This window comes from Trichomycterus rosablanca, chromosome 9, assembly GCF_030014385.1.
Source record: "Trichomycterus rosablanca isolate fTriRos1 chromosome 9, fTriRos1.hap1, whole genome shotgun sequence".
NCBI classification, from domain to species: domain Eukaryota; kingdom Metazoa; phylum Chordata; class Actinopteri; order Siluriformes; family Trichomycteridae; genus Trichomycterus; species Trichomycterus rosablanca.
The window spans coordinates 21,014,920-21,028,310 of record NC_085996.1 but is presented as its reverse complement, the minus strand read 5'-3'; the positions used below and the strand labels follow the sequence as shown (position 1 = coordinate 21,028,310).

The 13,391-nt window shown below is 39.5% G+C and overlaps 1 protein-coding gene across 1 annotated transcript in view; it reads left to right on the top strand.

The window, feature by feature from the left end:
• ankef1a (ankyrin repeat and EF-hand domain containing 1a) overlaps positions 1-13,391 on the top strand; it is a 29,764-nt gene that overhangs the window by 2,502 nt on the left and 13,871 nt on the right. Inside the window, exons 2-6 of the mRNA XM_063001243.1 lie at positions 779-1,135; positions 2,084-2,283; positions 6,091-6,240; positions 7,816-7,939; positions 9,867-10,701. Of these exons, the coding sequence (XP_062857313.1) occupies positions 784-1,135; positions 2,084-2,283; positions 6,091-6,240; positions 7,816-7,939; positions 9,867-10,701 (1,661 nt within the window). The 5' untranslated portion in view covers positions 779-783. The remainder of the gene's footprint in view (positions 1-778; positions 1,136-2,083; positions 2,284-6,090; positions 6,241-7,815; positions 7,940-9,866; positions 10,702-13,391) is intronic.

The following is a 13,391-nucleotide window of genomic DNA, read 5'->3' as shown; positions in this document are numbered from 1 at the left end:
GTGTAGGCTACTGGTGTTCCTCCACATCAAATTTGTTAAATCACGTCTTTATGGAAATGAGCACAGCCATACTGGAATAGGACAGGGACTCAAGCTTATGCTACCATTTTAATCGTCACTGAAATTACTTAAACTCTATTATCAGAAGGGGTGTCCACATACACTATATGGCCAAAAGTATTTGGACAGCTGACCATGAGCTTTTTAGACACAAACAGTATTAAGAGTGACCTCTATGTGATTTTCTAAGCTATAACAACAGCCACTTTTTTAAGACAGGTTTCATGCAAGAAGTACGTCTGTGAAAATTTGTGCCCATTTAGTTAAAAGTGCATTTGTACAGATGGGCACTGATGTTGGTCAAAAAGCCTCAAATGGTGTTCCAGTTCATTCCAAAGCTGTTTAGTTGGGTTGAGGTCAGGGCTCTGTGCAGGCCACTGGAGTTTCTTTACACTAAGCTTTTCTTTCTGCCTTTGTAGCTCTTGTTTTATGCACAGAGGCATAGTCATGCTGGAAAAAGAAAGGGTCTTCCCTATCTGTTACTGCAAAGTTGCAAGCATATAACTCTCTTTATATAATTGCTTAATTACACCTGTTAGCAACTGTTGTAGCTGAGACACATACATTTAGGAATCAGGAATGGTGTCCCAATACTTTGTTGTACTTCTGGCCATATAGTGTGCATAGTTTGAAAGCCCTGACCAACAATAATTAAAATAGGCATTACACTTAAGCAATTATGTAATAATTGTAACAGGCTTGCTACAAACTTTTTCAGATTGAATGGCAGGCTCAGTAGCAGAGGGACGCCTGCAGGTTCTACAGATTTACCGGCTGCTGCAGTGGGTGCGCACCCGCAATACTGCGCAGATTAAGAAGCTGGTGCATGGTGGCGTACATAACCTCATCAACATCACGGAGCCAGAGGAGGGCAAAGGTGTCCTTCATGTGGCTGCAGTAGCCAATGACAAAGACATGGTGGAATGTCTGATTAGTCTTGGGGCCCATCCTGATGTCCAGGACAAGCAAGGACGAACATCAGTGATGCTGGCTGCTGAACTCGGACATGATGGCGTAGTCACTCTGCTAGCTGAGAAGAAAGCAGATATGAATCTGACAGATATTGAGGGAAAAGGTCTTTTACTATTTAAAAAGCAATAGTAATAGTAAAATAGCAATCTTTTACATATAAGGTTAAACATGTATGACATTATATACATTTAGATTGCAACAATTACATTTTGCAGCATTTTGGGATCCCAAGCCCAATTTTAAAACTTTCTTTACTTTTTCACTTTTTGCTTCCGATTTGTGGGTTCTAAAGCATTGCCATGCATATAATTGGGATATGAAATGTAGGGCTCTTAGAGTGTGCATAGAGGAATCATAGTTTTAAGATATATATAAACTGATTTCAGTTTTAAACACAGGAATAAGGTGTCTTTGTCAAATATGAAAGCCAATTTTAAAGCCAATACCTGTCATTGTGTGAAGGTACCATTGACACGGAGGCATATATTGGAATTTTAGACAGCACATGCTCCCATCAAGGCGGCATGCTTTCCCAGGAGGTTCATGATTATTTCAGCAAGATGATGCCAGGCTTCATTCTGTACGCACTATAACGGCTGCCTTTGTAAAAAAGAACAGAATGTGAGTACTTGAGTAGCCTGTCTGCAGTCCAGATATGTCTCTTATTTAAAATGTATGGTGCAGAATGAAGAGGAGAAACAACCATAGACTGTTGAGCAGCAGCAATACATATACTGTACATATACAATACCATCCATCCAGCCTGCTAAGCACTGCTATGCTGTGCAGTTGCTGAAATACATAGATGACTAACTGACTTACTGATGTACCCTCTCCAGCTACTAAAACATTAACAGCATCAGACACTTCATGGGGCTGTAACTTCACATAAAAGCTGATACTTCATCACATAATTCATTGACCATTGTGTCATGTGATGATCAGACACAGTGCTGAATCCTCCTATTGTGAAGAGAGAGGTCTGTCTAATTACAGATTAGGACTGATAAAGCTAGGTTGTAACAGGATCTGACTTTGGCTGCTCTCCTAGGTGTGCTCTTCTACTGCCTCTGCCCCACCAACAGACATAAACGCTGCCTGCAGGTGGCACTGAACAACAAGGCTGATGTAAACAATGTGTCGCATGCGGGTTTGCCTGTTTTTCTTCAGGCCTGTGAGAACGCTCGGGAGTGTGAGGACATGTGCCTCAGTTTGCTGGAGAGAGGGGCCAACCCCAATGCCACCAATCAGGTAGGCAATCAGAATAGTGTTTGCCTAATATAAGAAAGCATAGATACAAAGCAAAAGTGTTGATGTATTTAAGATCATGATGGTGCATTTTTTTTTTTTTTCTTTTCCTCATGTTGATTAATAACTGAGGAATTTGGCCTCTGATTCACCCTATATTTATACCACAGTGACATGCATAGGCATTTCAAAGGTCCTAAACACTCAAGGCAGCTTAAAATAGTAAAACATGAATGGAAAGTGTTTTAGTTAATTTTCTTTTTGATTACTATTTTTGGAGGTGCCAGTAATGCAGTGGATTCCAAAAGAATACATACCCCTTGAGACATTTTACTGTGGTGTGGATTTGATTTTGGGTGGATCTGATTGCAGTTTTTACCCATTAAACTACACTTCCTAACTAAACTGCTCTAGAGCTGCAACTTCTTTTGCACCACAGACCGGTTTCATACAAGATATAATTTCACGGATTGGTGGGGATGGGAGGATTTAAAATAAAATTATACTATGAGCATAATAAAAAAACACAAAGTGCAAAACAATACTCCTATTGGTGATTGTGTTCCTTGTATCCAGTCTACTCCATTACTTTGTTTTGGTTGCCATCAGTGCAGAACAGTGGCGGCTGCTGGTCTTTCAAAGAGGGCAAGCTCATTGTCGGCTTACATCATACAATTTGTCAATTTATTTATACATAACCAGTGTCCTCTCAATGGCCAGCAGAGCTAGGCTGCTTAGACGGCCTTGGCCCATTGTGTTGCGGGTGTAAGACTTAAGCCTTTTTAAACAGGAGAAGCTCCTTTCTACACCCGCAGATGTAGCTCCAATTGTTGCCACTAACGATAACAGCTTGTACAGCTGAGGCATTGCACTGTCCAACTCCATGTCTTTTAGAAAAACCAAGAAATCACACAGCTTTCCCCTGTTACCCTGTAAGTCCTGATTTGAATACAGGACTTGAAGTTCAGACCTCAGTCTCCCTGAATCAAAGTATTGGCCATAACTTTTCAGGACACTCTGGAATGCCTCCTCTGGAAACACTTCTCTCATGTCATCAAACTTCCCTGGATTGACTAATTCTAAGAAGCGCAAACTTTCCAAATTTGAGGGCTGAAGCCATGACAGCAGCCCCATCGCATGTCTGTGCCACAAGTTTATCCCTAAAATTGTAGCCCTGCATGTTTTCATTTAATACTTCAAAAACAGACTGAGCATCTCGCCCCTCTGAAACATCAAAAAAAACAATAAAGCGCTCCTGAATTTTACCTGCACTATCAACATAGCGAACAATGACAGAAAGTTGGGCACGGCAAGCAATATCAGTTGTTTCATCCACCTGCCATCCAAAAAAGGGAGCAGCCTGAATTTCATCTCTGATCTCATCAGAAACAGTGGCTGCAAGAGTGGCCAGGACAGAGTCATATTTAGATAATGTTTCTGTGAACTCCCTGTAATTCCCCTTGTTGGATGATTCACTACTCTCATCATGCCCCCTAAATGATAGCTCCTGCCGGCCAAGAAAGGAAGTCACATCAATAAAGCGGTTTAGGAAGACCCTGTTTTGTTTGACTGTTTCATTATGTTTTGCCACTTGAATGCGAGCACCTTCATTAATTGCATGTTCAACCCTGACCCTGCCCAGGCAACTTAACATTGCACATGCACTTACATGTTCATTGCTCCTTTCATGCCTTTTATATGCCCGTTAGACAGATCCCCAAAACCCAATTTTGACCAGACAAGACATGATCCCTGAGATGTTTTCATCAAGAGGCATGGCCAACAGTACATTTTCTTTGTCACAGCACTGCCAGTCAGCCAGCTAACTTTGTCATACCAGGAGAGCTGAAAAGACCTGTTACCTTTCCCTACTTTTTGCACCAAATCAATCTTAGGTGTTGATCTGCCCTGCTGTTTAATTCTAACTTTCTCCTCGTAAGGAAGACTATCAAATGGCTTTGCCAAAATCAGGTCGACAATATTAGCATTGTCTGCCATCGTGTGCACCTTGCTAGCTGGCTAGTTCACTCCGACCTAGCCAACAGTATGAATGATTGATTGAACGAACTAACGAAACTATATTAAACTCTAACAAGGAAATGTTGAAATTATGTTAAACTGAAACAAATACTATGAGTGTTTTATTTACACAATGAACAATGGAAATGGTCAAGTAATTTCACCAAGCAAATACCAAGAAATGGGTTGCAGTTTGTCTTTCGACTTCACTCGCAAAATCCGCGATGGGACTGAAGCTCCCAGTGATTAAGTGACGGTGTAGACCTCAAAATAGCTGTCAATCAAAACGGGATTCATCCTTTCGACTGATCCTCCAATCATCTTGCAGAAGCTCAGCGTCCAGACCCGCCCACAGCTCCATTCACCCCCAGAGATGCTCAGCGTCCGGGGGCGGGACAAAATCGTAGCATTTATCCAATGACCGGCGAGTTTCGAAGCAATGAAAAAAAACGTTCCATGCAGTCCCATTGAAGTGAAGAGACGCTCAGCTTCTACAGGCAAATGCATTGATGCTACGGGAATGTACGAGAAGTTAACAAAATCGAGTCAGTTGATTTGTGATAAGTAGCTGATTCTGAACGAACTCGTCTTCGAGATGAACGTGTTCTAACGCATTTGTAGTCAATGAAATGTTAACACAATTGTACATATTTGACCATTTAATTTTTAACACTTTAGGGGAAGCTGAGTCTTAGAGAAATTGCCACTGGTGCAGAATATCCCATTTTACAAAGATAGGATGTTAAAAATGGAAGCAGTGTTTTCATTGCTTTTGTAGCAATCTCAAATTTTTTATTCTTTCTGTGCGGCCCGGTAATAAATGACCAGTACCGGTCATTGGCCCGGTGGTTGGGGACCACTGCTCTAGAGCATACACAAACTCCGACTGGGGCAACAGTTCACCTTTCAAAATGACAATCACAAGAAGCATACAGCCAAGCTCTTGTTATAAAGAATGGGATAAACTGAAACTAAATGAAGTGAATGAATACATTGTAAATATGAGTTTTTACTTTTTGATTCATTTTTTAATCCAAAAACATTACTTTAAATGTACTTTAGCATTGTGGGTGATTCTCTTAATTGGTACAGAACAAGCCTCTGTACCAGCTTTATTGTGTTTAAGGCATCAAATTCTAAATGTGCTGATATTTATACAATATAATTAAGCTGATTAGTGAAAACATTGGATTTTTTTCTTTCTACTTCTGTAAGTTAAATAAAAATTAAAGAGAATAAACAAATAGCAGATTCTTCTTTGTATTGCATTTTACAAAAAGTCCCAACTTTTCTAAAAATGGGGTTTGTAGCTTCAAAATGGGGGTTGTAGCTTCTATTCAAAATCAAATCCACAACACAATAAATTGTGCAAGAAGATGGCTTTAAATCATTTTCAAACCACTGTAAATTAGCTGTAAATTATAATTTTTTTAAATAGAAATCAATTTATTTCAGTTAAAGGTTTCTCTTATACTCTTATAGTGGCAGAGTGGCATAGCTGTTAAGTTGCCACAGAGCAACATGGCTTAAGTGTTTTTTTACATATTACTTTTGTCTGTTTGCTCCCTGACACCCCCATTGTTTGATGGACAACTAAAAACTTCTAGTGTTTTGATCACATATAAGCATCCCAGATTTCCAAAGTTCATTTCTCATGGCTTTTCAAAGCCTCTTTGACCCAGTGTTATCTCAGAATTAGGTTTAACTAATCCTGTCTGAACCCAGGAGATTCTGTCTTGTTACTCCAAGGAATGAGAGATAGAGAATAGACTCTTCATTCTTGTATTTCAGGTGACAGGTCGCACTGCTCTAATGGAGGCAGTGAGAACAGGAGCAGTGGGGCTGGTAAGGGCTCTGCTTAAAAGAGGGGCTAGTGTCAATGCTGCAGACGGCAAGATGTTCTACCCAATTCACTTTGCTGCTGAAGGAGGCTACCTTGAGGTAACTTTGAATATATTTGATTTTGTAACAACAGACAACACCAAAGCCAGGCTAGCTGATTAAAAGGAGATTTTAAGTATCCCTAAACTAAATACTTTATTAGTATCGTCTCTTAGATGGTTGATGTTCTCTAACAATGAGACACTGTATTAATTTATATAGGCTGCATGGTATATGTGGACATCCCTCGTAATAATTGAGTCCTGGTGTTTTATTTATTTCATTTTATGCTTTATCACCACTTTATCCTGGTCAGGTTTGTGGTAGGTCCTGTAATCACTGGGCACAATGCACTAACACAACTGCAGCATCTTTTCAAACGTAGCCAGTCATGTCTGTTTGTAGATGCCTGTTCGGTCTATAGCACAGCTTGGGATTAGAACCCTGGATCCCAGGGTTAGGGGCTAGCGTAATTTACTGCTCTGTCATCTGGGCACCTGTTCAGGTGTTTCAGCCACACCCTTTAATAGCAGCCATAAAAAATCAGTTATAATAATAAATGATACGCTTTCAATGTCAATGGTTTGGTGAAGGCTTTTTCCTGTCATGACTGTGTCCCAATCAAGTTCAATGTGAACAAGTGCTAATGGCCTGCACAACGCCCTAATCTCAACCACATTATACACCTTTGAAATGAATTGGAACGTTGACTACAAGCCAGGCCTTTTCGTGTTCAATGTCAGTGCCTCATCTCACATGTACTATTTTGACTGAATGTTCAGAAATTCCCACAGCCACACTCCAAAAAAGACTTGGAGTTACTTGGAGACTCGTTACTGCTGCAAGGGGAGTTCTACATCAATGACCATGGGTTTGGAATAGGGGGTTGAATTCTGCCACATAGTGCATGTTATGATTACATAAAACAGTACACAGCATGTTAGGTTTAAGACAATTGCTAGTGTACCAGTTTGACATACTAATTAGCATAGCAGAGTATGTTTAATTAAACTGCCATTAATAATGCATGATAATAGCATGTATATGTAATTTAATATTTGACTTATTTAAATACTACTAAATAATGCAAACTATGTTAAGTATGCATATCAAGACTGATACTGATCCCACTCATGTCTACCTGTGACAACTGCTGCTCTTATTGTAGGATGGCATGGGCATTTTCTATTTGCATATTTAGGAATGGTGCTCAGGGGACACAGCAGTCTATGTCTATAGATATCTATCCAGCTCTTACCCCATCCATTTATTGCAGGGTTTCTGGCTGGGGGGAAGGCGGGGTGCTGATCTGGATAGAGCGTAGACAAAAAGTGCAATGATATTTACGAATTTACAAATATGTTGATGCATTTTTAGTCTTTTAAAAAAATTTTTTTACATTTAGAACACTTTAGGTCTATCATTATGCATATTTTTTATGGTCTCATTTGCAACAACTTTGTGGTCACATGGACTTAAAGTTCATTTGAATTGTACTACAGGAATAGAGTACTATCCAATTTATTTTCATCATAATAAATGGTTATTCTATAACACTGTAGTCATTATTAGCAACTAACACATTTTGCTCTGATGTAATTCTTTCAAATCTACACTATGTGCTTCCTTTCCCAGATCATTCAGGTGTTATCTGCATATGCGGCAGATATGGGAGTAATGACAGAAGAAGGAAACACGGCACTGCACCTCTCTGCCCATGGAGGCTTTGCTGACTGCTGCAGATTTTTGTCTCTGCGAGGTAGCCTGTTAAATTATTTACAGCTATAAATTTGGATGGAGGATTCTGTGTCTCAAAGAGACTGTACACAAAAAGTACTCACTGTTAGTGTTTATTTAGAAATGGAAGCTACATTGTTGTGGCTTTGTGTTTTTACTGATCCAATGCACCTGACTAATGTAGGGTTTTATTGTTGGGTTATTGATGTCAAACAAAGTGTTCTTTGCAAAAGAAAAAAGCTCTAGCAGCTCTTCATTATGTAGCAGAACCACAGTTGCAGTGTATGTGACCAGCATACAATTACCAGTGTAACAACAACAAAAAGTGCACAAATTGTGTGTTGGCATATTATTATTTTAAAATGACTTTTTGCATTGATTATTCTTAAAATGAGATTCTCATATACTTTAAGTTTTAACACATTCTAAAAACAATATACATACAAATTCTCTTAGTGTCTTTATAGAGTATGTTATTTGATTCACATTCCAGGCTGAAATAGATCCAGGCTGTTAAACCTCTTTAAAAGCTATGTGTTCCAGTTAATGAGAAGAAATGTCTAAGTAATGTCCAAGCAAAAAAAATCTGCAGACATCTTTAGAAACTGAGGTGTGTTATATATCTGAACAGATCAACAAATATTGAACATAACTGGTTTACATTGACATTTTTGGCATTTAGCAGATGCTCTTATCCAGAGCGACTTACAGAAGTGCTTCCATAGTAAACATTACCTTACTCTAGTTTAAGTGGACACCATTACAAGAACACAAATCTGTTTAAACCCTGTTAGAACCAAAGTGGGGTTTTTTTTTGCAAGAAATGAATTAGTATTAGTGAGTGTTTTTAGTAAGTAAGTAAGTAAGTACAAGTCAGCTTAAGTGTTTAGTAAAGAGGTGGGTTTTTAATCATTTTTTAAAGACAGCAAGAGACTCGTTCATTCCATTACTTGGGTACCAGTACAGAGAAGAGCCTTGATGCTTGTCTTCCACGAGTCCTGGGTGGAGGATCAAGTCGAGCGAGACTAGTGGCTCGGAGGTTGCATGGTACAGAGCGGGCTTTGATTAGACCTCAAAGGTAACTTGGGGCTGGTCCATTTTTGGCTTTGTAGGCGAGCTTCAGTGTTTTAAACTGAATGCGTGCAGCTACAGGAAGCCAGTGAAGAGAACGCAGCAGTGGGGTGTTGTGGCAGTGTTTGGGCTGGTTAAAAACCAGGCGAGCAGCTGCATTTTGAATGAGCTGCAAGGGTTTAATAGTGGACATAGGAGCACCTGCCAGGAGGGAGCTGCAGTAGTCCAACTGTGAGATTACAAGTGACAGCACAAGAATCTGAGTGGCTTCCATGGAGAGAAATGGCCGAATCTTACTGATGTTGTAGAGGAGGAACCGGCACGATCTTGTCATGTTGGTTGCATGAGCAGAGAAGGTCAGTTGGTTATCCAGGACAACACCAAGGCTTATTAGATTATCAGATGATCTGATCTGATAGTCATCAAGAGAGATGACTAGGTCCTGGGTTGGAGATTGATCTCCAGGAATAAGTAACAGCTCTAAATCCCCTCCATGACATCTGGTGATCCCATAATCCCCTCCATAATACTTGGTAGGAGCGCCCTTCCAGGTAGGAGGTTTAATTGCCTGACACAAAGACAGCACTGCTGTAGGTCTCAGGTTGGTAAAGGACAAGACTTTTCAGACCACTTTTATCCATGTTATGTAAGGAGATGAGACAGAACTGTGCAATACTACAGTATAGTTAAAAAAGAGAAATTACTACTCCAACACATCCTATCTAGAATGGATGGTGGGGAGAATTTACAGGAGAATGTTTGGGTTGTGGTTCTTCACCTACAGCTTAGGTTTAAAAAAGGTTTAAGTTATCAGTTAAAAACAGTTACATCTAATAGTAATAAGAAACCTTACATTTTTTTCATTCTATTTATTTCAGGATGCAACCCTAAACAAAAAAACCGAGAGGGCATCTTACCCCATCAAACTGCCAAGGACTCTGGTCACAAAGCCGTGGTAAAAGAGCTTAAGAGGGCTGAGCGATTGCATGGAAAACTATTTAAGAACCCAGGCAGAACCACTGAACCATGGACACTGACTCTGCACGACTGGTCTAAAGAAAATGAAGACAAACTATGCAAGGCATTTGAATTAGCTTCAGATGGAATCAACCACATTGAGGTGGTCCCATGGAAGACATTCGTCTCTGTCCTTCAAGACTTTCAAGCACCGGTGAACAATGAACAAGTACAGAGAATCCTGCTCGCTCATGACAAACGAAGGGAGGGTCTAATTAACATCAATGAATTTTTGAAAGGTCTCAAATACCTGCCCAGGACTTTAGTCATGGACTGTTCTGAACCGAAAAAAAAGAAACGAGCAATAAAGACAGGGAAGGTGAAGAAAAAAAGCAAATTAAATTTTCCCCTGCCAATTTGCATCATCCCACCAGAACTTGTCTACCGTCGTGATGACGGAGGGCCACCGCATTTTATGATCGAGACCCACCAGCTTGCTACGGATCCAACACGCTTCGATCGGGACCATCCACCTGTGCATCCGATAGAAGATGATTCAGCCTGGTACATTGATGAGCCAGAGAAGATATACATCAACATCAACTACTGTGTAAAGACTGGAGACACTGAGTCTCTAAAGTCGGCCTTTAGTCACAAGGTTCCAGTCGATGTGAAGGACCGATTTTTTAAAACACCCCTCATTACTGCTTGTGCAAGTGGAAATTATGAAATGGCCAAGTTTCTACTTGATCTCGGGTGAGGATGTTTATTGATTCTAGTTGATACGTTGAATGTTGAAATTAGGAATTAATGATTTTAATTAATATATTACAGGGCTGCCGCGATTGGTTGACCTAATTGATTTAGCGTCTATGTCAATATTTTAAATCGATGCATTGTTTTTAAAATTATGTTTATAAGTCTCCATTCATGTAACCATTCATATGATTTCCCTAAGCACTACTTGTTGCGTACTACGCAGCAGCACTAGCACGATGTGGCACATCTATATTGTTTCATAAAGCTTCTTAATCGCGAGAACTTGGAATACCGTATTTCTTAGCGAGTCCAGTTAGGACGCATGAGATGCGGCAAAACCTTTACTTCCATATTGTTTCATTAAGCTTCTTAATCGCAGAGATCTTGGAATACCGTATTTCTTAGCAAGTTCAGTTTAGGGCGCATGAGATGCGGCAAAACTTTTACTTCCATATTGTTTCATTAAGCTTCTTAATCGCAGAGATCTTGGAATACCGTATTTCTTAGCAAGTTCAGTTTAGGGCGCATGAGATGCGGCAAAACTTTTACTTCTATATTGTTTCATAAATCTTCTTAATCGTGGAGATCTTGGAATACCGTATTTCTTAGCGAGTTCAGTTTAGGGCGCATGAGATGCGGCAAAACTTTTACTTCTATATTGTTTCATAAATCTTCTTATTCGCGAGATCTTGGAATACCGTATTTCTTAGCGAGTTCAGTTTAGGGCGCATGAGATGCGGCAAAACTTTTACTTCTATATTGTTTCATTAAGCTTCTTAATCGCGAGATCTTGGAATACCGTATTTCTTAGCGAGTTCAGTTTAGGGCGCATGAGATGTGGCAAAACTTTTACTTCTATATTGTTTCATTAAGCTTCTTAATCGCGAGATCTTGGAATACCGTATTTCTTAGCGAGTTCAGTTTAGGGCGCATGAGATGTGGCAAAACTTTTACTTCTATATTGTTTCATTAAGCTTCTTAATCGCGAGATCTTGGAATACCGTATTTCTTAGCGAGTTCAGTTTAGGACGCATGAGATGCGGCAAAACTTTTACTTCTATATTGTTTCATAAATCTTCTTAATCGCGAGATCTTGGAATACCGTATTTCTTAGCGAGTTCAGTTTAGGGCGCATGAGATGTGGCAAAACTTTTACTTCTATATTGTTTCATTAAGCTTCTTAATCGCGAGATCTTGGAATACCGTATTTCTTAGCGAGTTCAGTTTAGGACGCATGAGATGCGGCAAAACTTTTACTTCTATATTGTTTCATAAATCTTCTTAATCGCGAGATCTTGGAATACCGTATTTCTTAGCGAGTTCAGTTTAGGGCGCTTGAGACGTGGCAAAACTTTTACTTCTATATTGTTTCATAAATCTTCTTAATCGTGGAGATCTTGGAATACCGTATTTCTTAGCGAGTTCAGTTTAGGGCGCATGAGATGCGGCAAAACTTTTACTTCTATATTGTTTCATAAATCTTCTTATTCGCGAGATCTTGGAATACCGTATTTCTTAGCGAGTTCAGTTTAGGGCGCATGAGATGCGGCAAAACTTTTACTTCTATATTGTTTCATTAAGCTTCTTAATCGCGAGATCTTGGAATACCGTATTTCTTAGCGAGTCCAGTTAGGACGCATGAGATGCGGCAAAACCTTTACTTCCATATTGTTTCATTAAGCTTCTTAATCGCAGAGATCTTGGAATACCGTATTTCTTAGCAAGTTCAGTTTAGGGCGCATGAGATGCGGCAAAACTTTTACTTCCATATTGTTTCATTAAGCTTCTTAATCGCAGAGATCTTGGAATACCGTATTTCTTAGCAAGTTCAGTTTAGGGCGCATGAGATGCGGCAAAACTTTTACTTCTATATTGTTTCATAAATCTTCTTAATCGTGGAGATCTTGGAATACCGTATTTCTTAGCGAGTTCAGTTTAGGGCGCATGAGATGCGGCAAAACTTTTACTTCTATATTGTTTCATAAATCTTCTTATTCGCGAGATCTTGGAATACCGTATTTCTTAGCGAGTTCAGTTTAGGGCGCATGAGATGCGGCAAAACTTTTACTTCTATATTGTTTCATTAAGCTTCTTAATCGCGAGATCTTGGAATACCGTATTTCTTAGCGAGTTCAGTTTAGGGCGCATGAGATGTGGCAAAACTTTTACTTCTATATTGTTTCATTAAGCTTCTTAATCGCGAGATCTTGGAATACCGTATTTCTTAGCGAGTTCAGTTTAGGGCGCATGAGATGTGGCAAAACTTTTACTTCTATATTGTTTCATTAAGCTTCTTAATCGCGAGATCTTGGAATACCGTATTTCTTAGCGAGTTCAGTTTAGGACGCATGAGATGCGGCAAAACTTTTACTTCTATATTGTTTCATAAATCTTCTTAATCGCGAGATCTTGGAATACCGTATTTCTTAGCGAGTTCAGTTTAGGGCGCATGAGATGTGGCAAAACTTTTACTTCTATATTGTTTCATTAAGCTTCTTAATCGCGAGATCTTGGAATACCGTATTTCTTAGCGAGTTCAGTTTAGGACGCATGAGATGCGGCAAAACTTTTACTTCTATATTGTTTCATAAATCTTCTTAATCGCGAGATCTTGGAATACCGTATTTCTTAGCGAGTTCAGTTTAGGGCGCTTGAGACGTGGCAAAACTTTTACTTCTATATTGTTT